The sequence below is a fragment of the Miniopterus schreibersii genome, assembly GCF_964146895.1.
Source record: "Miniopterus schreibersii genome assembly, chromosome: 19".
Taxonomy (NCBI): domain Eukaryota; kingdom Metazoa; phylum Chordata; class Mammalia; order Chiroptera; family Miniopteridae; genus Miniopterus; species Miniopterus schreibersii.
This window is the reverse complement of record NC_138119.1, coordinates 19,634,967-19,661,165: the sequence shown is the minus strand read 5'-3', so window position 1 is coordinate 19,661,165 and position 26,199 is coordinate 19,634,967. Positions and strand designations below refer to the sequence as shown.

The 26,199-nt window shown below is 44.0% G+C and overlaps 1 protein-coding gene across 7 annotated transcripts in view; it reads right to left on the bottom strand.

The window, feature by feature from the left end:
* Positions 1-23,775, bottom strand: part of FAM20B (FAM20B glycosaminoglycan xylosylkinase) — a 28,842-nt gene extending 5,067 nt beyond the window's left edge. Inside the window, exons 1-9 of one of the 7 annotated variants that reach the window (XM_081121735.1) lie at positions 23,569-23,759; positions 22,099-22,217; positions 18,035-18,253; positions 15,441-15,948; positions 9,966-10,052; positions 6,585-6,694; positions 3,406-3,577; positions 3,001-3,192; positions 1,269-1,328 (exon numbers count right to left, since the gene is read on the bottom strand). In XM_081121735.1, coding sequence (XP_080977861.1) covers positions 1,269-1,328; positions 3,001-3,192; positions 3,406-3,577; positions 6,585-6,694; positions 9,966-10,052; positions 15,441-15,817 — 998 coding nt within the window. In that variant the 5' untranslated portion in view covers positions 15,818-15,948; positions 18,035-18,253; positions 22,099-22,217; positions 23,569-23,759. Of the gene's footprint in view, positions 1-1,268; positions 1,329-1,912; positions 2,036-3,000; positions 3,193-3,405; positions 3,578-6,584; positions 6,695-9,965; positions 10,053-15,440; positions 15,949-16,035; positions 16,192-16,271; positions 16,385-18,034; positions 18,254-22,098; positions 22,218-23,568 lie in introns of those variants that run through there. The other 6 variants (XM_081121734.1, XM_081121737.1, XM_081121736.1 and 3 more) reach the window with 6 other exon arrangements.
* Positions 23,776-26,199: the final 2,424 nt, after the last annotated feature.

The window sequence follows — 26,199 nt, the reverse complement described above, 5'->3', positions numbered from 1 at the left end:
GGGCGCTCGAGGAACACTGCAGAAAGAAGGGGTTCTCCAGGGCTTCGGGCTGCTGTGCAGTGGGTCAGTAGTGTGTGGGGTAGGCCATCAAATGCAGCTCTGCCCCAGCCACACTCCCAGAACGGGCAGGCCCTCTGTATGCCATGCTGACGGTTGTGGCCTGCCTGGACCCTGCCTACACTCTGGAGGGCTGCTTCTGCTCACCCGGCACCTGCAAACTCAGGGACTTCTCTGCCATCCAGTGGGCTGAAGTACAAAGGGGTCCCCTTCCACATTCATCCTTCCTTGGGTGCTCTCCCTCAGCCCTGTTTTCTTTTACAGTCACTCCTGCATCAGGGTTAATAATTCTTCATACTAAAGTTTCCCATTTAACCCACTATGTCTTTTCTATCTCCTGATGGGACCAGACTAAGAACACTAAGTATTAATATAAAAACATCTTCCTTGAAAGATGCAGTGTTTGATTGGATGTATCAATGCTTCCCAATACTAATGAAGAAAATTAAGGGTTGCCTGGGTAAACTTTCTGCAGAATAGTTTTGCGATTAAAAAAAGGAAAAAATAAAGTACATTTAAAAAAACAGAATGAAAGAAAAGCAGAAAAAAGAGAAGCTGATCAGTTGCCAGGAGGCCAGTCTTACATGGTCCCAGGGACCCTAGGAGTTGACCAACAGGAAGGGGTGCTCCTGGGCTTGCATATCTGTGTGGGCTCCAGCTCATTCTCAGTGCTCACTTTAAAATTTTACCAGCAATCATGATCTGAAAAGGAGCTTCTTAGAGCCCAATTTTTATCTCATTTTCTTAATTTACTTTTTAATTTCTTTGTTCTCTAACATAGACTATTTTTTTAAAAAACATCAGTTGCTAAATACATAAGGGAAACATTACTTTTGGTTTATACAATTTCAAATTGGGATCTGTGACCCACAGGATGTCTGTGGTGGTGAGAGGACTTGAAACCATAAGGTAAACACAGTACAGCGACCCAGGACACAGATTGTACTAGACTTTGGGGGAGCAGGGGACTATATCCTGATATTAAAACAAACATGGAAATACACTACTGAATAGACCGAAACCATCTATTCATACAAAACTCAAAATGAATTCTGAGTATTGGATTACCAGCCTCCACTTTTCCCTGATCCTCTATCTCAGGACCTTGAGGGGTTCTGGGTCGGAAAAGCATGATCAGGTATTAGGAAGATTTAAGGCCAAGAACACTCTGTACTGTTACATAAGCCTGGCATTTGATGTGCATAACTTACATGCAACACTGATAGAGAGGGGCAAGAATGCTTCTCTCGTCCAGCGAGGGGTTCCCAAAGCTGAAAATGAAATGAAATCTTGGTGAATTGGGTGGCAGCACCAGTTCCCTTCTTAGCATCAAAGCAAAAGCAAATTCTGTAAGAAACCCAAACGTGATCCTAAATAATTTCATGCTCCCACAGCTCAAGTCACTTAAATTAAAAATAAACAGGGCATGACCAATTAGACACAGATTCCTAGCAGCTTGTGCTGCAGCATCGAACAACAATTATCCATATTTGCAAGGACCCCCTCTCCTGACAAGAAACAGCAAGGTGCTGAGGCACAACCATGGTAACACAGACCAGAGTGAGAGCCTGAAGACCTCCAAACCTGGAAAAATGTTAAGTGTGGGCGGAGAAATACAAGCTATTCAACAAGCAGATGGTCATTACTTGCAAAAAGAAGTTACACTGTTCTACTCCAAAATTACCAATCAGAAAAGATTTGGACTGTCCTAGTCCCTACAAATATATGGACAGATTCAAAACAGAAAAACGACTTGCAGAGGCTGAGAAGTTAGTTGAAAGCAAATGTAAAAATGATCTCAGCAGTAGTTCTGAGTAAGACAAGGGGAACTGATTCTGGAAAAGCTGCTAACCTTCTCTTTTCCTGGAAGTTCGTTGTAATAGCTGAAGGGTCTGGCAGCCCGAAGCACAGTGCAGGCCTTCAAATAATAAATGGCAAAGGCAACTGTTTCAATGAATATTTCCATGATTCACATGATCTTTAAGAAAAGGATCATTTTTACAAGTAAGGATAAAGATTTTCAGGAATGTATACAGCACTGCTGGGAGAGGGAGAGGCAGTGTTTGCTAGCCTCTCACTTTCCATAACTGTCATCACCTTCCACAGAGCATGTGGGGCCTGGTGCTGTGTAAGATGGTGGCATCATTAGCTAATGCTGCCCAAGCATTCTTTGCTGAGGACCCCCGTCTCAGCTTATTCTCAGCAACCAATGTTAACAGTTGTGACGTGGATAATTCTGGGTTCCAAAGAAGTATACTGTTTAGCAAACACTTAAGTGTCACAGAAAGTGTGGTACTGAACTGGGCACCATAGAGAATGTAGAGTGCAAGTTGAAAATACAATGTGTTCTTCAAAGAGCCCAGACTAAAAAATAAGGGCATTCATTCATTCAAAATTAATAAAATTATCTCATGGAAGATAAAAGTAACTTGTCTTTATATATAATCACTAAGCAACTACTCTTCCTCTCACGGTAGCAAAAAGTCTGGGCCTGGACTGCTATAAAAATATCAAAGCAGCCTGTCAAAAAAATTAATCTTTTAAAATGCATGAACCTTTGAATAAAATAAGTTTAGCAGTAATCAAATTTCATGTTACATTAACTATGTATATCTCAAGATTCTAAACATCACAGTCAAGAAAGGATGACGTGTGTAGTGACAAATCAAGGGCCTTGGTCTCCAGCTGTGAACAGCATCACAGTCTTTGACTCCTGGGAAAAACCACTTTTCCATTTTTAAAGTCCTCGGGTCTCTGAGGGTAGAAGGAGTGCAGACCTGAGCAAGATGGAAGAATGGGGTCGGGAACAGCGAGGACCCTGAGCGGAAACAGGGAAGATGCATCTGTCAAGTGTGTTCTGGATTTTGCCAGGATAGCCCAGAAAACGCCCTTCTTGTCTACACAGACACCCCTACCCGACAAGGGTAGTCCTGCTGGTCCTACCTTTTGGCATTATCGAGAAGGATAAGCATACTGGCACCCTCGTCGTCTTGGAAACTCTCATAGTGATGGCGGTCAGCATTGCCGATCAGGTAATCAAAGACAGCCGTGTCAATGATGTCCAGGAGACGCGGGCCAGAGTCATACGGGGATGTTTTCTTCACAGCGTCGCAGTAGCTCTCATCGTACTCCCACCTGGAGGCAAGCAGCATCCCCAAGGTTATTTACTGAGAGCCAACACTGTCCCTGGCATTGTCTAAACAGAGAGAAGACGAAGCCCCTGACTTGCAGGTTTGCCCCTGACCCTCCACTGTTCTCTTTAGTCTTGGACAGAACCCCTGGTTGCGTGCAGGCTGTCAGCAGGCCAGGCACAGGAGAGCATTAGTAGTGACTCACAGGAGCATTTACCTGGCCAGTTTGCCCTCTCGGTAAGTCCTGCCCCAGGGGTGTCGGTGTTTCTGCAAAGGCCACACATCTGGAAGCCAAAGTGTGACAGATCCCTCCATGGTGTCTCCGTCAGCACAAGCTGGCTCAGTCTCTCGGCAGTAATAACACTTCCCATAGAAACAAGTATTATTTCCTAGAGGAGAGAAAGGGGCCGAACACACTTAAGGGGAAAAAAGGAAGGTTCCAAATTCTCCCCAGGACAATGGAGCAGAGAGCAGCTGGTAAACAGATTGTGAAAACCAAGATCCTGAACTTACATTTAACAGTGTATAGGGAACAAAAGCAAAAAGTGTAAAACAATTCAACAGGTACGAAAGGATACACATGAAAAAGTCAGTCTCCCTTTCTGTGTCCCTTCTTCCGTCTCTCTCCAAGAGCCTACTACTGTCACAAGTATCTTTCTGAACAAGGAAAGGAAAAGGAAAAGGAAAAGGAAAAGGAAAAGGAAAAGGAAAAGGAAAAGGAAAAGGAAAAGGAAAAGGAAGGAGGGGAAGGGGGGAAAGGAAAGGGCGAAATAAAAGGGGAAAAGGAAAGTCCTCTGCTTGGTCAGAGCACCCGGAGGGGGGAGATGGCATGCATGGGGGGGGGGGGCAGGTACACTGGACAAGGGGAAGATTCACGTCTCAGGCTGACGGAGTGGAGGACATGAGAGTTCATCATACTACTCTGAATGGTGCACTATTTAAAACTTATGAACTGTTTCTTTCTGGAATGTTCCATGTAATATGTTCACCAAACTCTTTCCATCCTAGAGTACCTTAAATCCTTCTATCCCCTCTGCTTGCTTTACTTCTCTTATTGCGTATGAATTTACTCCACAAGCCCCAAGTGCTCTCACCTCCCGATTCTCCCCTTCCCAATTCATTCTCGACAGGGCTGCCAAAGTCAGTTCTCTAGAATTCAAGCCTGACCTTGCCATGTCCAGGCTCTGTAAGTGGCCTCTCGGTGTCTGAAGAGAAAGTATTGACTTGTAGGTTGGTGCACAAGGCCCTTTGGTGACACTGTCCTGACCACCTGCCTTGCTCAGTCCCCAGCCCCACACAGATACTTAACTCCAGCTAAATTACAGTCTCCGGAGCTGTCATGCCCTTCTCATCTCCCTGTGTGCTCTGCCTCCACCTGGGAACTGGATGGAAACAAAATCACACCCAGGCCCGTCCCCTTCACCCCCAAGGCCCTCTGTACATGTCTGAGTTCCCCATTGGATAAAGCTCCTTGCAGGCAGGAGGGTATCACTCATTTTTGTATATTCAGCACCTGCGATACACAAGTGAAATAAAATTTTGTTGAATGAATTTCAACAAAATTTTGTTTTTGAAACATGAAAGAACAAAAGCAAATTAAATATTTTAGAGTTTTTAAATCTGAGTTTGAATCCTGGCTAACAATGAGTAGCTTTGTGACTATGGGAAAGTCATTTAACTCTTTTCAGCCTCTTTCTCAGGAATGGCACGTGGATAAATCTCCCCCACTTACTGTACTCTTTTGTCAAGAGGATCAGATATAGTAACTGTGTAAAAGTGCTTTGTCAGGTTGCAGGGGCTACACAGAATTTAGTTATTATTATACCAAACTGTCTACTAATACATTTTAAAAAATGTGCTCAGGTCAGCCTTCTACCTACCTGCTATAGCCTAAATGTTTGTGTCCCCCTAGAATTCACATGTTGAAGAAGTCATAATCCTCAGTGTGGTGGTATCTGGAGGTGGGGCTTTGGGGAGAAGCCCTCGTGATGGGATTATTGTCCTTATAAGCAGAGACAGGAGAGTGATGATCTCTCCCCCCCACCCCCCAACCCACGCCATATGAGGACACAGCAAGAAGGTAGATGATTGTAAACCAGGAAGAGGGCTTTCACCAGAACCCAACCTTACTGGCACCCTGACCTTGGACTTCAGACAGCCCGAACTAAGACACTGCTGCCCTATGTTGTGGGTGTAGCCAGAAGCTCATTCCCCAAATGTCCCAATCCTGTGTACTTTCAGGTCTTTATGCCCTTATTTCTGTTATTACTTTCAATTATTACCCAATGCCCTTTCCTCTTTGCTGCCTGAGTAGCTCCTACTGATTCTTTAATACTCAGTGCAAATGTCAATAACCTCCTCTACAAACCTCTCCCTGGCCTCTCCCTCCCCACACCTTGCGCGAGGTATGAGAGTTAACCTCTGTGAGTCTCTAGAGAGCAGGGACTATGGCCTATTCTCCTTTGACCTCCTCCCATCCATCAGGAATTCACGTTTGCCTGAGCATAAAATTGAACAAGCAAAAGTGCACAGAAAATATAAGAAACAAATCAGCGACACTGTATGCTTTCAGTTATTCGTAAAAACAGCATAGCTCTAGCCTTGTAAGTTTAAACTCTGATGAACCTGTCACAAGTCTTTTAAATATTCAGTTTCATCTCATTTTAAATGCAAACCCATTCATTCTAGCAAAGCAAGGTGTTCATCTTGCAATGACTGTTTCAAGTCATAATGTGTCATTGAAAATGTCACCACGAAGATTCTGGGACAAGAGACCACAGCACCTCTGAATATTTCCCATTCTCACTGTGCCCACAAGAACATGAGTGAGAAGTTTAGCTCAGATCCTGCACCTCAGAGTGAGATAACAGAGCGGAGCCCAGAGGGACTGTAGCCAGTTCCATGCACGTGAGTTACAGGCTACCCCTTGCAGAGCAGGAGGCGGCAGTGGTGATTGTCCAGGCCCAAGTACAACCCTACAAGGGAATTTCTGACCCTCTCAGAGTTGCCTTAAGGTTTTCCTCAATTCTAAGATGACAGGAGACAGTTCCAAAGAAAGTACATGTATATGAAAAAAACTACCCAGCCAATGATATACAGACAATAACAGATTTAGGCCAAAATTCGAGTTTGAGGTTTAGCTTAAAAGCAAGCAGAAGGAAATAAAGTTATCAGCTACTTACTCTATCAGTAAGTGATCTCACTTCCTACTTCACAGACACAACAAAGTACACATTAGGGAAAACTTTCGGTTTCCTTTTAGATCCATTTCCCCCAGTAACCCAAGAGCAAGTTGCCTGACTTGCTTCTGTAAAAGTCATGAACCAGCTTGTTCAATGACACCCCATTTAACTTATTAACTACTCTCCCACCTAAATGTCCTCTATTGCTTCTTACCTACAGTTAGGAAGGTGCTCAAGAGCTGCTCCGTGGCAACAGGCTTGATCTCTGTCCGAAGATTAACAAATCTGCCAACCACTAAGGGGGCTCGGCGGAAACCCAGAATCCTGGTTTGGAAGGTTGAAGAACAGAAGAGAAAAATCTTTGGGGATATAATTTAAACGGCAGTCTTAAAAATTATGGTTAATCATGTTGGATGTGTAAAGGAATTGCTGACAGGTATAAATATTTTATAGAGGTACATATATATATGAGTTTAATATCAAGATGTATGTAACTTATTTTAATATATACTTCAGCAAAAAGGATAAGGCAAATCTGCAAGTGTGAATTATTGTTTACTCCAGGGAGTGGGTCTATGGGTTCATTATATTGTTCTCTCTACTTTTGTTTGTTAGAATTTTTTCATAATAAAAATTTTAAATAAATTTTAACAAAGTTTAAAAAAATCGAAACTGGGTCTAAATTCATACTTGGGTTCCAAGCTTTAGATAAAACAGCACACTGACAGAAAATGATACAGATTAATCTAAAAGAATAAACCCACAGGACAAATTAAACATAGACATTTCTCTCTAACGGTCTAAAAGCACAACCTTATGGTTGAGCACAATAATTCTTTCTTTAAAAGAAATTTCCTGTCTAAAAAATACACATTCCCTGAAGAAACATTGGAGAGGCAGGATTTGGAACACACAGAAAATTTATAATGAAGAAAATAAAGACTGCCTGTAATTCCATAACCCAGAAATAACTACTGACATTCTGGCATATGAGCATTTTTCCTTTACAAGTATATATAAACACATACTCTTGCGTAAATACAATCTACAGTTTTGTGTCCTGTTTTTCACTGATCATTGTAACATGAGCCTTTACCCATGTCATTACAAAGCCTTTAAAAATGGCTGTGTAGTACAGTGGTTACCAGAGAGGAAGGGGGCAGGGGAGAGGAGGGGGAAGGGGGGTCAACTGTATGGTGACGAAGAGAGGCTTGACTTTGGGTGGTGAGCACACGATGCAATATACGGGTGATGTATTACAAAACTGTACACTTGATGCATATCTTATTAATTAATGTCACCTCAATAAATTTAATAAAATAAAAATTTTTAAAATGTCTGTGTAATAAAAATCCATTGTTCAGGGCTGCTGACTGACTTTGTCCTAAACTGGATCTTAGAAAAGTCACAAAAGCAAAGAGATCAACAGATTTGTCAAAATAACACAAAAATAGAGAGAACCTCCTGAGGCCAGAGAAGGTGGTCAAATCCTGGTGAAATGGACAAACAGTACCCCAGAGCAGAAACGTGTCAGGAGCCAAGGATGGGAGAAAAAGTTAGGAAGTATGTTTTCTCCCCAGTGGCCACTGCCAGGCCAAAGAATGCCTCCAGCTTAGTGCCGAGGAGTCATGTCACAGGTGGCAGTCAACAAAGGGGCTTAACTGGGGTGGCAGTTAACAAAAGGGGTCAGAGACCAGCTAGAGAATGAATATCTTTCAGATTTTGAGGTACAGAATGACTTAAATACAAGACCTCCCAAAGCACAAGTCATAAATAGAAACATTATATTTAATTAACATCAAAAGTAATGATTTCTGTACAAAGACTACACTCTAAGTTAAATAGGTGATGTGCTGTGAAAAAATAAGGAGATACTAAATTTTGCCAATAATTGAGGAATTACAAAATAAAATAATGAGATACCACTTTACATGTTAGATGAGCAAAAACTGGGGTGTTGTATACTATGAAATATTGGCATGGATGTGGGAAAATGGCCTTCCCACACTGCTTGTGTCCATCGATAGGGAGATAGGAGGGAGCTTGGGGATGAAGAAAATCGGGCAACAAGTGAGCCTTGGAAAGACTGATGCTAGTGTACCATCAAGTGAGGAGTAGGATTTCCCCAACTCTTCCCCACTAGGTCTTAAAAGAGGCAGTGACAACTCATGGGATTGTGAACAAACATCTTAACCTTTTCCGTGGCATTAGATGTTTCTTAGGTTGCTACCAGTTTTCCACCTCTGAAATGCTACAGCTAAGGTTGTGGTATATGTATCTTTGAACTTCTAATTATTTCTCTAGGGTCCTTCCTAGAAATATCTTCCTAGAAATACCTTAGATATTTGCATTAAAAGGTAGCTACTCATTCAAAGGGTATGAATATCAAGGATTCTGACACATAAGGCTAGAATTCTTAAATGAATGAATGAACCAATTAACAATGCCAGAGGCAGCATCTAAATCTCAACGGATTCCTGCCAATGAAGTTTTATTATTTTTTAAACATCTCTGCCATTTTCAGTAGGAGAAAATAGCATTTCATTGTTTCAAATGGACTTTTTGTATTACTGGTGAGGATGAGCCCCTCACCTCACATCCATTAGCAATCAATAATTTCTATTCCATTAACTGTGTCCTTAAACCATTTTCTACAAGAGTTTGAGTAGATGTACAGATCTGTATAAATATTTATATATTAAGGCTATTAATGCTTAGATTATATTAGATTCAACTATTTTCTCCTGGCTTGTTGGCATTTATATTTTGTTTGATGTTTCTTGATGTGAGTTAATTTTTTTATTTAGTTGAGTCTATTGAGCTTTATCTTTGTGATTTTTTTACATTATTGCTTTTTGCTCAGAAAATCCTTCCTAATCCAGAAAAATACAAAAATTTACCTTACTTTTCTTCTAGTTCCCTTACAGATTCATTTAAAAAATATTGTGAGTATTTCTTTAAAAGTCTGTCCACATGCCCTGATGAATGAGCTGATTGGAAGAGCAACTGGGATACTAGACAGTTCACTCACAAGGCTCCTGCTGAAAAGTGTTAATTTCCCTAGCTAACTTATACATCTAGAATTCATGTCTATTTTTCTTTTGGAATTACTGGGGTTATTGGAGCTATGCACATTTTATATGAAGGACAATAAAATTCATTATGTATGTCATGCCCTATGTTTCTAGCATATGCGGTTAAATCAGTATTACTTCCCTAGAAGAAAAACAAAACAGTGTTGCCAGGCTCAGTGAATGACCAGCTTAATTTAGGGATCTGAGTTCAAACCTATGTTTTCATCCTGCCATTTTATTTACCAATAACATCTTCACTCATAATGACGGACGGCAGACTAGAAAGAAATGACCCAAAAAAGCCTGGAGTTAAGAAATGTACTTTGGTACTGCTAGTACCACCCAAATTATGAGGGACTCATACAAATTTCATGGAATCAGTCACTCAGCTCTCCAAAGCAGGTAACAAGTCAAAGTTATCAGTGTTGTAGTCCTTGGGGGGAAGTAGTCCACAAGCACTCTGTTCCAGAACATTTTTGAGAGGAAACAGAACTTGTGTAACCCACTGTGATTACACATACCTGTCCAAGTGAAAGGCTGCCACCTCTGCATTGTGTCTGTCATAACCAGCGTAGGGTTCCCCTTCTACCACGTAGTCTCGGTTATACCTGCAGGGGGAACAGGGGGAACAGGAGGCACAGATGGAGACACGCATCACATCAGTACCACAGGCGCCAGCACAAGGGGCATCACAACAGAAGCCTCAGCAAGCCTGGTTCTGCTCCGCATCACCTTCCCAGTCAGCCCTGAGACAACCGTGGATGATGAGAGTCACTGGTAGGTGGGGTTAGGATGAAGTGGAGAAGAAACCAGCGTTCTCTATCACAGCAATCATTCTATTAATGAAATGTGGAAGATGTTATTTTTACCCCATCGAAAAGAACTTCAAACTACAAGGTAATTTTCTGGACGGCAAGGACCATCTTTGTATCTCCACAATAGTGGTAAAGCCTATAGTTGTTTGTTTACCAGAATGGCCACAGCAAAAGGCTTCTTGGGAAAAGGTCCTGATACACCTGTTTTTGTTAATAAGTAGTTGAGTGAGAGCTAGTATAGTTCTGTCACTACCTGCCTGAGTAACCTTGAGCAAAACTCTCTTCTCTGGGCCTTAGATTCCTTATGTACAATACCAGGGGCTTGATGAGGAGGTGATTTCTAAGATCTGTTTCATCTCAAACTCCATTCTACATCATACACAGGACATAAACAAAGGATAGTGAAACTGGCATATTTCTCTCTACTAATCATGAAGAGAGATACAATTTAAACCTGTTAATTGAAGAGGAAAAGACACTTAATTCACCTATGACCTCTACTGTTCACCTGCATTTCCTGTTTCAAACGGAGACCTATTAGGCCATACAGGGAACTGTCAACTGGAAATAAACTGAGACTGAAGTGAAGAGGAGTTGCTCCGCTGAGGACAATTGCGTCTCCAAAGCTGACAAGGATGTGGGGAAGTGGGAAACGGTACTAGAAAAGGCAGTGACCTTCAACATAAATGACTGTGGAATATAAAGTGAAAGCATGTCCACAAAACACATTTATCAAGGCGAAGTGATGAAACACTTATGCTAGAAGGTGGCCATGCATCAGCACCTGGCTGCACACCAGTTTCTTCTTTCTTAGCAGTGTCAATATACTTAAATGGACTTTTTTGTTTCTAGTGTCAAAGCATTATTTAGGCTACCTAGGATTTTACTAGCTCCATCCAAATTAAGTCTCAATTTAAATAGGACTGCAGCCAAAGCTGTAGGCTGGCAGTAAAACTGGGGGACAGTCCTTGGATACTTCATTTTTTACTCTAGTGGTGCCACAGGAACACATGTGGTGATGAGTAGTCCATTCCTTTCAGTGAAGGAGAGAGCTTTCCATTATATCGAAAGGCTGTTTAGAGGGAAATGTAAGATCCTAGGAGAATCCGGGAACTCTGGGAGTGGACTGGAGAGGAAGGGAGGGGAGGAAAGGGGAAAGGACTAGAAATCAGAAGGAAAGAGCTGCACTGGAGTCAGAAAGTCCAGACCCTTAGCTCACGTTTCGGCTGTGAGAAATATGGCAGGTCAGAGCTCTGGGTCTCACTTTTCATCCCCAGTGAAATAAGTAGCTGCACTAGATGAGCTCAGGGTCCCCTTCAGCACTTCCTAAGACCACTCCCTCACTTCTACCCACTCCCCAACCCCTGCTATCTTGTCCTTCTCACCATAACAGCAGTGTGTGCCTGTGACAACCAATTTACTTCCAGAATGGAGACAGCTACACTGAGGGGGGAAAAAAATCACTTTTACAATGTAAGGCAAAATGTGTAAATAAAAGCGTCACTGTAGTCCTACATGCCATTTATCTTCCATCTTCCATCTCTGAGAGTAGGACACGGACAAGCAGGCTCCAGCAATGCTGGAACCACAAATGGCTGTTACAGAAAGGGGCAGGTCTTGCATTAGCAGTGAGACTCCGCTCCCCCTCTCAGCACAGTGATCCATCTTAAGTCCCTGACACAGCAGCAAAATTCATACAGTAACGGCCAATAAATCACTCCTACCCTCTGGTGAAGGACATTAGAGTATGACCAAGGACATTAATTTGCACTTACACGAGGACTAAATAGCCTCTGAAGCCCCCGAGGTCACAACAGCAAAGTTCTGGGTGTTTCAGGACCGGAGTCAGTATCTACGAGCACTTAACTGTACAGCCACCTTCCCCAGCCTGCAACAGTGCCAGGTGTAGCCAGCACAGGTTAGTGTGTGCAGGGACTCAGAGCACCATCACCACTGCAGGAGCCTATACAGCTTGCCAGGCGTGGGAGGGCAGTCCCCCAGAGCTGGGAGTGGACACGGGCTGTTCAGGAGGTGGTAAGGGAGGAGGGGACCAGCCTGACAGAAATAAAGAGCTTGGTACAGAGAGGACGACTAGACTGTGAGGGGCCTGACCATTAGGCTGTGGATTCTGGATTTGGTCTGGTGAGCAATAGGAAGTCCCTGGATGTTTGAAAGCTGGGCAGCACAGGAATAATACGGGGATTGAGGGAAGAACAAAAGTGTTCAGCATGGTCTAGAAGAGGAAGGTAACGGGAAGGTTGTAAGAGAGATGAGATGAAGCGACAGTGACTGAGGTTAGTTTATGCATTAATCTGTGACCACCTCCCCTAGTCCCCAGCCAGGCCTCTCTTCCCTCCACTTACACCTCGTCTGAACACCCAGGTGTACCTGCAAAGCACCTGGACTGGTACTACTACTGCACACTACGAGGACTATCTGGCTTGTACACTTCCTGTTGTCCCATCTCACCCTCAATTCTCTGGTGTACAAACAATGGGTGTGGAGATGATATCTTCTTACTTAAACACAAAATGCATATAACTCATCTCTTTGCTGATCTCTCAGGTTACAAAACCAAGAGGTCGAGGACCATATTTCAAAACTAAAGTAGCAATTTTTGATGATGGGTGTGCCCTGTCATCACACTTACAGGAAGGCAAACAAACTTAAGAGAATTACATGTGTGCGGAGCAAAGCCAGCTGCTTACACTCCAAATGCCAACTCCATTTATTACTGCAGGTGACCTTGGCAAGTGAGTTACCTGCTCTAAGCCTCAGTTTCTTATCCTGGAAATAAGCACTGTAACTGTCCACAGTTGTGATGTAGGTTAGAGGCATTGACAGATACAAACGTAGTTGGTGCAATGCCTGGCAAATGGTATGCATTCAGTGGAAATTAGGCCCCAAGGCCCATATAACTATACTCTTTCCTCATTACCTGCCAATCAGACTTTTTTTTTCTCCAAAAGGCTACCTCATTTTTTAACTTTCCTAATTTCCACACCTTCCATACATCATACTTCCCAGTTTCAGGTAAATGCAGATCCCTTCAATTTCTGGGATCCCAATATACTAGTTCTCTGGCTACCTATTATCTACTCAGAGTTGGGTAATGAAGGGAGCAAGGCAAACTACTCTGGTCACAGTTGAATTTTGTACATCTTTACCCTGTATTCTTCTCCTGCTCCATCAAGAGACCCAAAGTTTGTGTTTTAATTCTTTCAAAAGCTTCACTGAGCCCGGCTGGACGTGGCTCAGTGGCTGAGCGTTGACCTAGGATCCAGGCAATCAGGGTTTGATTCCCGGTCAGGGCACATGCCCAGGTTGCAGGCTCGGTCCCCAGGAGAGGGCGTGCAGGAGGCAGCCGATCAATGACTCTCTCATCATTGATGTTTCTATCTCTCTCTCTCCCTCCCTCTCCTTTCCTCTCTCTGAAATCAATAAAGATATATTTTAAAAAAAAAAAAAAAAAAAAAAAAAAAAGCTCCATTGAGGAGTGAAAAAAGAAGTTACTACCCCAAAAATGTTAGACGTTACAAACTTTGAGAAAATTCACTGGTAACTAATTCCTGGCAAATGACTATGAATCACCATGTTAACCTATTTCAAATTCATATACTCACAGAAAACTTTTAAAAAAATTAATTATACTATAGAATTGACAAATTATCTCTGTAGATCCTTAGAGAAGTCCAAAGGGGTCACTGTTTAACAACATACAGTCCACTCTCCAGTTTGTTAGACTGAAGTAACTAAAATGACCCAGTTCTCTGCATAACACTAGCAAAAGAAACAATGAGATATCACCGCACACCTAAGAGAATGGTCAAAATCCAAAACATAGACAACACCAAGTACTGGTGAGGATGACGTGGGGCAACAGGACATCTCATTCATTGCTGTTGGGAATGTAAAGTGGTACAATCACTTTGGAAGACAGTTTGGTAGTTTCTTACAAAATTAAATATATCCTTACCATATGATCCAGCAATTGTGCTCCTTGGTATTTAGCCAAATGAGCTAAGAACTTACATCTACACAAAAACCTGCACATAAGTATTTATAGCAGTTTTATTCATAATTGCCCAAAGTTGGAAACACCAAGATGCCCTTCAGTAGGTGAATGAATAAACAAACTGTGGTACATCTGGACAATGGAGTATTATTCAGCAATAAAAAGAAACGAGCTACCAAGGCACAAAAGACAGAGAAACCCTGAATGCATACTGCTAAGGGAGAGGAGCCAATCTGCAAAGGCTACAAAAGGTATAATTCCAACCATATGGCATTCTAGGAAAGGCAAACCTATGGAGACAGTAAAAAGATCAGTGGTTGTCAAGGGCTGGGGGAGGGGAGAAGGGGGAGGGGAGGACAGGAGGGAAGGAGGGAAAGAGAGAGGGAGGGAGGGAGGAGGGATAGGTGGAACACAGGGGATGTTTAGGGGAGGAAGCTATTCTATATGACACTGTAATGGTGGATACGTGTCATTATATGCTTATCAAAACCCACAGAATATAAAACACAAAGTGAACCTTAATGTAAACTGGATGGTAGCTAATAAAGTAATATTGGCTTATCAATTATAAGAAATGTACTACACAAATAGAAGATGTTAATAGGAGAAACTGGGGAGGGGAGGGAATACGTAAGAGCTCTCTGTACTTCCTCCTCAATTTTTCTGTAAACATAAAATTGCTTTTATAAAAAAGTCTATTAATTAAAATAAAAGCAAAAACAAAACCCAGATGAAAGAATTATAGCTTTAGCACTAAGAGGGAGTTTAGTCACTGATCCAAAACCCACTCCAACTCTGGGTAACTCCTTCTCTAAAGCATGTAGTTATCTAGTCTCATAACTGTACACTTTTGGTAACAAGTTGCTTATTTTCTAACCAACTCATTTTGTATCACTAACATCTGGCACATAGTAGATATTTGATAAATTTAGAAGGATAGCTCTAACTGTAAAAAGTTTCAGTCTTATATGGAACCAAATCATGTCCCTAAAATCATGTTCTTAAATCATACTCAAAGACTCACAGGACATTAAGAGCCAGGAAAGACTTCAGAGATCTCTCATTTTACTGAAGAGAAAGTCAAAAGAAGATGAACCCTCTTATATAAATCCCAAGTTATACCCATCAACCACCTAGCACCTGTAACTTCCAAGATGAAGACTTACCTCTTAGGTTTGAAGACAACTTTCTGCCCTCCTTCAAGTATCAGTAAGGCTTTCAGTTGTGTCCCTTTGTAACCCACATCAGCTTTAATGATTTTCTTGGTGGCCATGGCATGCATGATTGCCCCCAGCTCTGGCGTCTCTTCAGGGTACACTTCCCGGGGAACCACCCACTGGGCTGCAATCTCCCAGGGAGACTGCAAGGTATGGTCCAGCTTGGGTGCCAGCTCCACCTCCAAGCCAGCCACCATCCGGTGAAAAGCTCTCTGGTCCTCCCGGTTGGCAGCAGATGAATCTAAGTTGTCAATCAGGAAAACTTTGGTGAAGATAAAGATGACAAGGAGAATTGCTAACAGCACGACTCGCTGCTTCAGCTTCATGTTGACCTTTGCCTTCTCCCCTCACCCACTCTCTCACACGTATTAGGGAGAGCAGGTGGCGATGGTTAGCACGGAGACTCCATGATTATACACTCTGGTCCATTTCTTCACTGAAGTGCCTCCCACAATCCCTGCAAGTCCAAGTATAAAGCAAAATTCAATCAGAAATTCTGTCCTTCCCCCTTGAAACTTTTACACGCCTCAAATACATTACTTACCCTTTTAGCCTTGCTAATCCTATGCTTGAGAAGACCTAGTAATTTAAAATTAACTAGTTTGGGGAAGGACCAAGTGCAATGAAAATTTAAAAGCAAATACTCCTGTTTTAATAGGATGCAGAGCCATCTAGGAGCCATTTGGACAGCTACAAATTCCTAAAACCCAAAACAATGAGGGAAAGCACAACAAAAGTAAAACATTAAGAACTGCATAACTTCTTAACTTTCATTTTTACCTTTCAAAATCCATAAAAGGCTTTTGAATATCCAAACCCCCAATACTTGGTAACTTTCCAGTTCTTCTCTTCTCCAAAGATAAGTTTTATGACACACTGTAAGACAGGAACTCCTAAAAATGCCAACGAGAGTACAAAGAGGACTAATAACTCCTCCGAATCCAAGTTCCCAGCAGTCATATCTGTCATATAATACATGTCATATCTGCTGGTCACGTATTTACATACGATATCCAGACACATATCTCTACTTAATCAGCCTTCCACCTAATTATTTTTCAAAATTAAAATCCCTGTAAAATATGGATAATCAAATCTGGAGAAACTAAGAAAAGGAAAAACATGTCCATATACCATCTGGCTATTAGAAAAACATGACTGGAACGCTAATGGAACCTGGTACTATAGCAACACGATTAATTCTGGACCGGTCAGGCACGTAACAAAGACACTGATGCCATAGACATAAAGAAGTGCTGCTTGCAGTGTGGGGCCAACCACACTCAGTCAATTCTCAAGCTAAAATATTCCAGATACAAAATCTGTGTAGGGGGTGTCAAGAGCATACAACCCAGTCTCATTTGCATGCTGACAGGTTGCTTTCCACCCCACAGGGCCATTTGAAAACATGCGCAAGCTTGCTCTGTGGTGTGCTTACAGACAGTGCAGCACTGGGCTAAGACAAAGACGACAAAAAGATAACAGGGTGTTGCCTCACTCTCCACTTAACAATGCAAACCATTAATTGAAGAAATAAAACCAACACAAAAGATAGGGCAAATGACTCCACCTGAGATACTCCCACCCCAATTGGAGACTGCTCCCCTCGTAACAGCTGAAACACATCCACAACAGTCTAAGAACCACCTTGAGGTGAGCCCGCTGACATGCAGTGTCTTCTTAGTGATTAACCAACTACTCTTTTCACATCAGTTCTCAACAAGCAGCAGAAAGTCAGTCAAATTCAAGTTCTAATTATCTCCAGCCACCTGTTTTGTTTCGTCGTCATCATTTCCCAGGGAGTGTATAACACTATTAGTTGAAACAAAGGCAATTCAAGTGCATCCAAAATGTAATTGTGATGGTATCAAGTTTAGTGTGTGTGACACTCAGTAAAACAGTTCCCTGTGATTACTGATAACAGCAATGCTGGGAGAGCAGATTGCAGATTTTTGCTAGTTCTAACACGAACTGAACCACACAACTTCTTCAGTTATTTGTCCAACAGTACACGTCTTAGGCTGCAGTGATGAAAGGGAACGCAGAAACCTTGCTGGGTCAGCAATTGCTTCCCCCACACCTCCAGCTGTAACTCCCTCCGGTCCTGGTACAATTCTGGCACAAAGGCGTCAGCTGAACAGCTTTTCACTTCCTATGAAACATCCTTCAGAACTAAAGTCTGGTTAACCCATAAACTTCTAATGATGCTGCTCATTTCATTTACAAAAATAGAAATCCCCTCATGCTACATAAACATATCATATACATCATTTAGAATAATGGTTAGGAGTATTGAGGTGTGTTTTTTTAAATCATCAATATAGAAAGTTCTAGCAGCTCCAAAATTCAGACAAAACCAACCGTCTAATTCTGCAATCTGAGTGTGTGCTTTTAAGTTTTGCAATTTCATTAACCTTTGGAAAAGGCCTCAGAAGAACACATTCATTAATTCAGAGCTGCAAACAATTCATCCATTCAAGTGGGACGGAAATTTCTATCAAGTGAACTAAAGAGTTCAACTGTCAAATTATTTCACTATTTACCTCTGCAGATTAGCAGGTAGAGCAGGTTTAAAGAAGAGGCTCAGCAAGTTTTCATTCCATGATGAGTCACCACATCCGGGTAGCACAAGATCACAATTTGGCACTGTTTTCTCCGACTGCCCTTCGTCCCCACAGCCGCCAATTTCACGTAGTGCTTATCACCTTCTACTGGGTTACTGAAAGAACAGCCTTCTGGGCCACCAGGTTCTCCAATCCAGACTTGATAACGCAGCAAAACCAGTTTTCTAATCACACACCACATCTGATTTCCACAAATTCCTTAGCAAGGCATTAAAGCTCTACCCTATCGATCTACGTGGCTAGCTAGGCATCACTCTCTTCTCAGCTTCAACCTAAAGGGCACCCCCCCCCCCCCCCGTGTGGTTGACCTTCACCCTTGTCATTCCTCATACTGGAACTCCCTCAAGATTCCTCTTGCTCTTACCTTTCTTGCCCTCTTCTTTTAAGCCTGATTTGTCTCTCAAGGGCCATCTCCAAAGCCGCTTCTGGCTCCTCCTCACACTACACTAATCTCTCTCTCCTTTAGGACACTACTTAACTACACTTTGCCTTGTCCAGTATCTTGTATATAGTTCTAAATTCCCCTCTCAGAGCCTTGGCTCCTTAGTGATCTATCTTCACGTTCCCTCCAGTATCTGGTGTAGTAAGGGTGGGTGCCTTATCCACCTGAACCAAACTACTACGATGAGGCTTTGCAAATATCTTGAGAATCTGGTGTTAATCTCCTCTGGTATTTAGAACCAAATGAGTGTGTATGAACTGGCACCTCGATGTTGGCTATCCTGAATCACCAATCCCCCCTTTTTTGGCAATCTACTTCTCTACCAACATGATTGCTACGGACAGTTCAGAAAACACAAAGATATTTAAGAAATTGACAATGTAGAGATTATAGTGGAATTTCTACATCAGTTTATGAATTTGCAAGGCTCCTATTCCAGAAAAAATGAATGATATGAATTAATTCCATCCTCGATGGTATGCTTCATTCCTATATCCTTGAGAGGGGAGGGTACCCAAGATAAGGTTTCCATAGGATATTAGCTTCTTTTCTTATTTGAGACAGCAGTATACTATACACTCCACAAACTGGGTTTCTAAGATCCCCATTTCAAATATTAAGGAAATTAAAGCAATATCACTGGGCATATTCCAAATTATTCATGAAAACTTCACCTGCATTCATTCCCAGAAGCCTCCGCCTGCTCTATTTCATGCCCTTATCTCCTCTTGTAAATGCTTCCAACAGTGTAACACTGCCCAGTTACAGTATGGTCATTTATTTTAATGTTTCTGTTATGTGTAACAGAGCCTACCTCAAAGAACAAATAGACTCAAGGTAATAACATAACTCAAAAAATGTTAAATATAAAAGAGGCGGTGCAAATGGTAGTCTTCACACTAAAAGTTGGCATAAACTCCCAGATTCGAGTTCTGGAAGGCAGACCTTTACAAGAAATTTTCCTACGGAACCCTGGTTTCACTCTCAGCTCCATCACCTAAATGAGGCTTGCTATGGAGAGCCTGTTTACTTTCATTCTACACACATACACGCACTCACACCATCCTACACGTTTGACAAACTTAGGGCTGTTGAGTTGTTTGGGAGAAGAGTGATAGATAACACAGAAGTGAGGTCCTAGTATAAAGTGCTCTGTTCAAGAATCTGGCTGATGTCTGGGGAAAGAGGTACAGAAAAACACATGGTGCAGAGGTCTCCAAGTCATGGTGTGGTAAAATTCAATGTGTGTGGCTGCTGAGGAACCTGAGAACAACTGGCCGAACACTCACTACCTTACCACAAGCTACCAGTGAGGTTCCGAGCCTCATTTGTAGCAGTGCCCCGAGTCTCCCTCTGGTTAAGTGACAGCCTCACACTACTTCTCCTATGGTCACAGAGAAGAAATCCAAAACTTCACTCAGAGCAACTAAGAGTGAAAGCTTCAGTAATAACCCTTTTTGTTTCCAATTCAATGGTCAAATCAAGTTCTCGCCACATAAATGGAGCATAACCTGACTTGTGAGTGTAAGGTACCATAGATGGCCTCTCCACTTAAGAAATGTCCTCTAAATTCACCTGCTTATTCTAAGTATAAACTAGGCTGTAGCAGAGGGGTTAAGGGTGTGTGCTCTGGATTCTGAATGCCTGGGCCTGAATGCCTGCTGTATCCCCTACTGAGGGAGTTGAGAAAGTGACTTAACATCTAACTGGTTGTTCTGGGCCTGTTTCCTCATAATGAAAAATAAAACAAGAACACTGTTACCTAACTCACAGAGTTGTTAAAAATGAATGACATTACCACATGCACTGTGCTAAAATTAGTGCCTGGGTAACTCATAGTAATTGCTTGTTAGTCATTACTACCATATCAACAACCCAAAGATGACTTCCTGAGAGAAAGAATGACAGAGAAAATAACCCTCACGAGTTATTGTTATATAGTTTTCTGGGTTAGTCAGCTAAATACACTTGTTACATTACTGAGTTCAAGGAGTCTTACATGCCTGAACCAAGTCCTTTCCTCAATTTGAGGAGCAGCTAAGACTGTAAATAGGTAGGCGTGTTCAGAGTGGAAACCATATGAAGCACAAGCCTGGGAGGCTCTGTCACTCATCTGACCAACCTGTTTCTCTCCTCTACAAAGTTCAATTCTACACATCCAATCTAAGTGAAACAGATGAACTTACTCTATTTCACAAAAAAATGTTGGAAAAATGCCTTTCACAATATTCTTATTTGCAAAATTAGCTGTTTTAAAGATAACAGCTTTACATGTCCTTAAGCTCTTAAGCCTTAAGGGTAACTTAAAGGTACAGGTATAGAAAATCTAATTCCCATAGAGTCCAAGTTGTTCTGAGTGTTAAATTGTCCTCCCTTTTTTCACTTCCACTTAAATATTTATTCATATTAGTAAACTCAGAATCCCTTAGGTGAAATCCTCCAACAGTTCCCTGTGAAGGAACTCAACCTGAAACAATTACTGGGCATTAATAAAGCATTAAGGTAGCCTTTCTTCCTGGGTGTGAGAATAAAAATGAAATAGGCAACAGTGTTAATTCCTTCTTTGAAAAAAAATTCAATTCCTGCAATCTGTCCCATATAAACCTTGATTTAGGGCAACCCTCTAGCCCTCTTCCTTGAATAATGAAAAGGAAAAAAGAAGTTCTTAGCTCATACTGTTAGTGAAATCTGTTTTTAAAAACCAACACAGGCAGTGCTCACTGATCTAGAAACTGGAAATGCGTAAGAATTTGCATTGTGTTTCACATGGGCCTGGAATAATGAGCCTTCCTAAGTTGCTGGTATTTCACTGCTCTGTTGTCAGTGTATAACCACTGAAGCTATATTATAGAATGCAATTCCTATATAGTGTGGAAATACCAAATTTCAAGTAACAGAACGTTTTCCCTTAGATTTTCATGTTTTCCATCTTTACTGTTCAGTTCACTACAGTTCTTGGAAAGGTATATAAACTTTATGCAACAATAACACTTCACATTTTTAACCTTACGTTCTAGGGAGAGCGTCAAGCTGACAGGCCACAAATCACTTTAGAAACAGAACCTCAAGCAGGTCTGTGCTGAATTATGGCTGAGTGGCTCCAGCCATAATCCCTTAAATACACACATATAAATACACACACACTATTTTGGTATGCCTGTCTCCTCTACGACTGTGAGTTCCTTAAGGACAGGGGATATGTTGTACTCTCTTTGTACCACCAAGTAAGCTAGCATGGTGCGGGGTACATGAGAGGTACTCAGTAAAAGCTTGTTGAATAAAAGGAGTGAAAAGCAAGGAGGAGAGACCTTTATGCTTATAAAGGTCTCTGGTTTATAGATGACCTCTTTTTACAGAATTAGGGAAACTAAGTCCTAAAATGAATCCAGACATACAGTACAATTTAAAAAATGCAGAAACAGCAATAACGTATACCAATTTTATACACTCAATTCTAAACTGCTGCGTTCAAGGCAATGCTATTGTCAGCCTGGATCCCATTGTCACTGCACTTTACTGTGAGGCTGAGAGTCTGAATTACTTGCTATGCTTTTTCATTCTTTGGTAAGCACTTTCAAATGCGGAAGGCCCGCCCGTTCACTGAGTCCACTGTGCGGTTCTAGGGGCCAAAGTCCAACACCTTCACACACTTCAGAAAAGCTATTAATTTAAAACAAAACATTAACTTTAAATCTACCTTAGACTGGCTCTGAGTCTAGGCAAGTAATTTAGCATCTTTACACCTGTACCTGAGTTTCTGAAAGACACATCTTGATGATAACAATACACAGTATGTGGCGTGCTCTAAGGCTAAGCTCAAAGGCTCTGCATAAACCCGAGGAATGTTTGTAAATCCACCAGCACCCTGAGGTCCCGAACCCAAATAACACAAACCAACCCCAGGGACATTCACGCGTTAGTTTACAACACAAGAACAGAAGTAATTGGTAAACAGCAACCTTAATGACTAGATTACACGCTTGTAAAAGTTCTACAAGTTAAAAGCCAAAAGATACCACAATTCCTACTTTCTTTTCAAGGTGAGAAATCAAACCTCCGGAGAGAAAGTGGCTGGGTGGAAATGAGACTGACACCTGGCCCCCAGACCCAAGTCGGAGTATCAGCCTCTCTCATGTTCCCAAATTATAAACTCCTCGGCCATCCAAGGGAGGATCTATGGCCGCTAAAGAACTAAGAATTCCTGAATGACCACGCGTGCCCTGATCTCTCCACTTTCCCTCCAACTTCCTTCCAGCCCTTCTCTTCCTCCCAGGAGACTTGCAGGTAACAGAAGTCTGATCAGAATTAAACCCTCGTCGGGTCCCGCGACCCAGGACGCCGCCGGACACCCGCTCGCGTTCATCACTAACCGCGAGGCTCAGGTTCTTCCCCAACCGTGGGGCCGGCACACCCGGAAGTGAAATCTCGAGCGCAGCCCACTTCGGACTAACGTACGGCTCCCTTCTCCCGCTCCCCCAGGAGCGCGGGGTGCGAGCCCCAGGGCCACACGGACCCCCGCCCCCTGTTGCTACCCCGCCTCCTGCCTGGGGCCCGCGGGTCACTTGTGCTTCCCGGCCACGAGGTGGGCCGCGGGGTGCACAAGCCTCCCGCGCAGAACGGGAGGGCGGCGCTGGTGCCAGTCGCCTCAGGAGACGGCGTCCGGGCGCGAGGGCTGGTCACTAGAGGGACCCCAGGCGTCCCGAGGCGTCCCAGGTAAGGCCCGCGCCTCAGGCCAGGCGAGGCCACGTCCCCCCGGCAGCTGCGGACGCCCGCCGGAGCCCGCCTCAGAGCCCGAGGGCGCGCAGCCCCGGCTGCTCTCCCTCCGGGACCGCCCGCGGCTGCTCCAGACCACTCCAGGCACCGGCTCCGCGGGGAGGCGCCCCGCCCCCAAGCAGCCCCCGGCCCAACGCGCCGCGTGCCCCCCGTGCCCCGCCTCACTTTCCCGCCAGCAGTGCCAGGGGCGGGGGTCACGCGCCCTCCGCCACCCCCGCGCCACCCCCACGCTGCTCACCTGCGGGGGCCCTAGACTGGCTCCATGGCCTCCCGCGCCGTGCACTGCGGCCCGGGCCGCCCCGCCGCCTCCGGGGAAGGGACACCCCACGCGGCGCTCACTGCCCCCAGCCGCCGCCGCCGCTGCTGCCACTGCGGCTCCCACCCACCCGTGGCCTGGCCATCCCCCGGCCACCGCTCCCAGCGCCGAGCCGGCCGTCCCACACCCACCCCCGCCTCCCAGGCTCCCGACTGTTGGTACTGTCCTAGCGTAACGCCTGCCCCACGACCAATCCGAGGGCTCCCTCCGCGAGGCCCCACCCCGCCCTGCGGTGGGCGGGCCTATCGCCTGGCCCCGGGCCGCCCCCTTAACCCTTTCAGTCCCGGCCGGTCTGCGGAGCTGCCGCCGCGCCGGCTCACGTCTCTACTCCTCCTCCTCCCTGCAGCCCGCCCGGCTCTCACTTCTCTGGCTTTTTCTTTCCTGGTTTCCCCTAAGCAGGCAGTGGGACTGGAGAGTTGGGGGCCCTCAGGTCAACATATGTTTGTGAGAAGCAATTTCCTTCCTCCCTTTGCCCTTTCAATTTGCTTGGACTTCTGCTTCTCCCTATTTAAACGCATCCCCTTGCCCCAAAGAGGCCGGCCTTCCTCCAGTGAGCCCAAATCGCTCTTCCTTCGGACCAGAGCCAGGCTCCCTGCTACATTTAGTTGCATGTAACAAAATTGTGATTAGTTTACTGTTGTTTAACTTCTGTGTCTTGCAATGGACTGTAAGCCCCATGGGGGTTGGGCAGTCCTGAGTCCCCAATGCCAGGCACACCCAGTAGACTCCCTGTGAACGGTCTGAAGGATTCTCCCGGCCCCTAAGTTGTTTCTTTTCTGCTGACTCCACACAGAGCATCCACTGTACAATGCGTCCACACATTTATTCACCCTATACTAGGCGTGGACTTAGTGTTCCTGTCCCTGAAATATTATAATGCACACTGCTCCATGGAGTAAGATGTGTGGCAGGGAAAGACTGAGCCGATGCTTTTTTTCAGCCTACATAATTCATTTAAGGGGCAGAGTGTCATGGAAAGAACTCCTTACAGGCTGTATGTTCTTGGGTGTGCTGCTTACCCACTCAGAGTATCGGTTTCCTCATCTGGAAAATAGGAGTTAATCATAGTACCTATTTCAACAGGGTTGTTGTAAGGACTAAATTAGGAAATGTAAGCACCTACTCTCAGGAGATCCTAGAGAAATAACTGGGCTTGACACCAGCCCCAAACAATCCAGAGAGGGAAGGAGCCCCTTTGCAGAAAACATTCGTTACCGTGAGGAGTACACAGTCAAAGGCAGGAGAAGCTGTATCAGCCTTTTACTGAAAGGTCTGAAAAGGTTTGGGAGTCATTTTCTGCCCATGGAGTACATAATTCTTGGGAAAAGGAGCCGGGTGGTAATGAGAGTCCTTCCTTATTTCTCTACGCAGGATCATTGGTCTGCCTGCAGTCAGCTAATCTCCCTGAACCTTGTTCACTTGATGTGCAGATCTTAAAGCAACAGGGCAAGTCCACAGTTCCCCTAAGACGCTTTACCCCAAAGGTCTCTCCTTTCTTGCCTGTAACTCTGGCAAAGACAGTGAGGCCGGGGAGAAGGCCAGGGCATCCTGTAGGCTGAGTCTGCTAGCAATCCTCCTTTACAGACATTCAGAGAGGACGGCTCACGGCTTCCACTCCAGTGCTTATTTTCACATTCACCAAATCCTTCCATCCACCCCACACGCTGCAGGACAGACACTCCCCCCCCCTGCCCCGGTCTTCAGAGGAGAGCCATGAGTTCAGGGCCTGAGTCAAAGGCTTTAAGGCAGCAAAACTGCTCTGTCCCCTAGTGTTCCCTTCACTAGGCCACATTATCCAGGCTCTTTGTGAATGTACGCACAGCACCAGCACAGTACTGGACACTCCAGAATGTCGGTTTCTGTCCTCTCCTCCTGGGATGGGCCTGTTTCCTAACCAATCAACAGTCAATGTGGTCTACATATTGTGGGGGTTGCAATCATTTAAGAAGGGGACTCTGCCTTCAAGGAGTTTACATGATAGCACACAGGGAGCAGCTGCAAGGAATGTGGGGGCTTAAGTTATGCAGCACAGCCTCTGTGATTGCTGGAAGAAGCCGGGTCCAGGAAGATAGTGCCAGCTGGTAGCACCAGGGAGAGAGGACTGAGGTGAGCAAAATATGGGTGGGAGGAGAGAGGGACAATATGAACCAAAGGTAGGCAGTGCTAGGTGACCTTAAAGACAGACATACTCAGCAGGTGATACGTGATGGAAGAGTTGTTCCATCTTCATTCAGTGAATGTCTACCAAGTGCCACACACTGAGCTAGACCCATGCCATGCAAAGACAACAAAGGCCTGGCCCCCATCCTGAGCAGCTTACAACTAGTATGGACAAACAGAATGGAAGGTCAGGCAGAACCCCCGTTAGGAAGGTCTGAGCACTTTTCCAAGACGTCTGTGATGCTTCCTTCACAACTCATGTGATGTATTGTGGTTCTAGGTCCCCTTGTCTAATCTCTCCCTTTGCCTCTCTTTTCCTGGTCCCCAAACTGCAAGGCTTTTAAAGTCCGGGTCTGACTTCACCTCGTTATTTCTACCTGGGGAGTGCCTCCT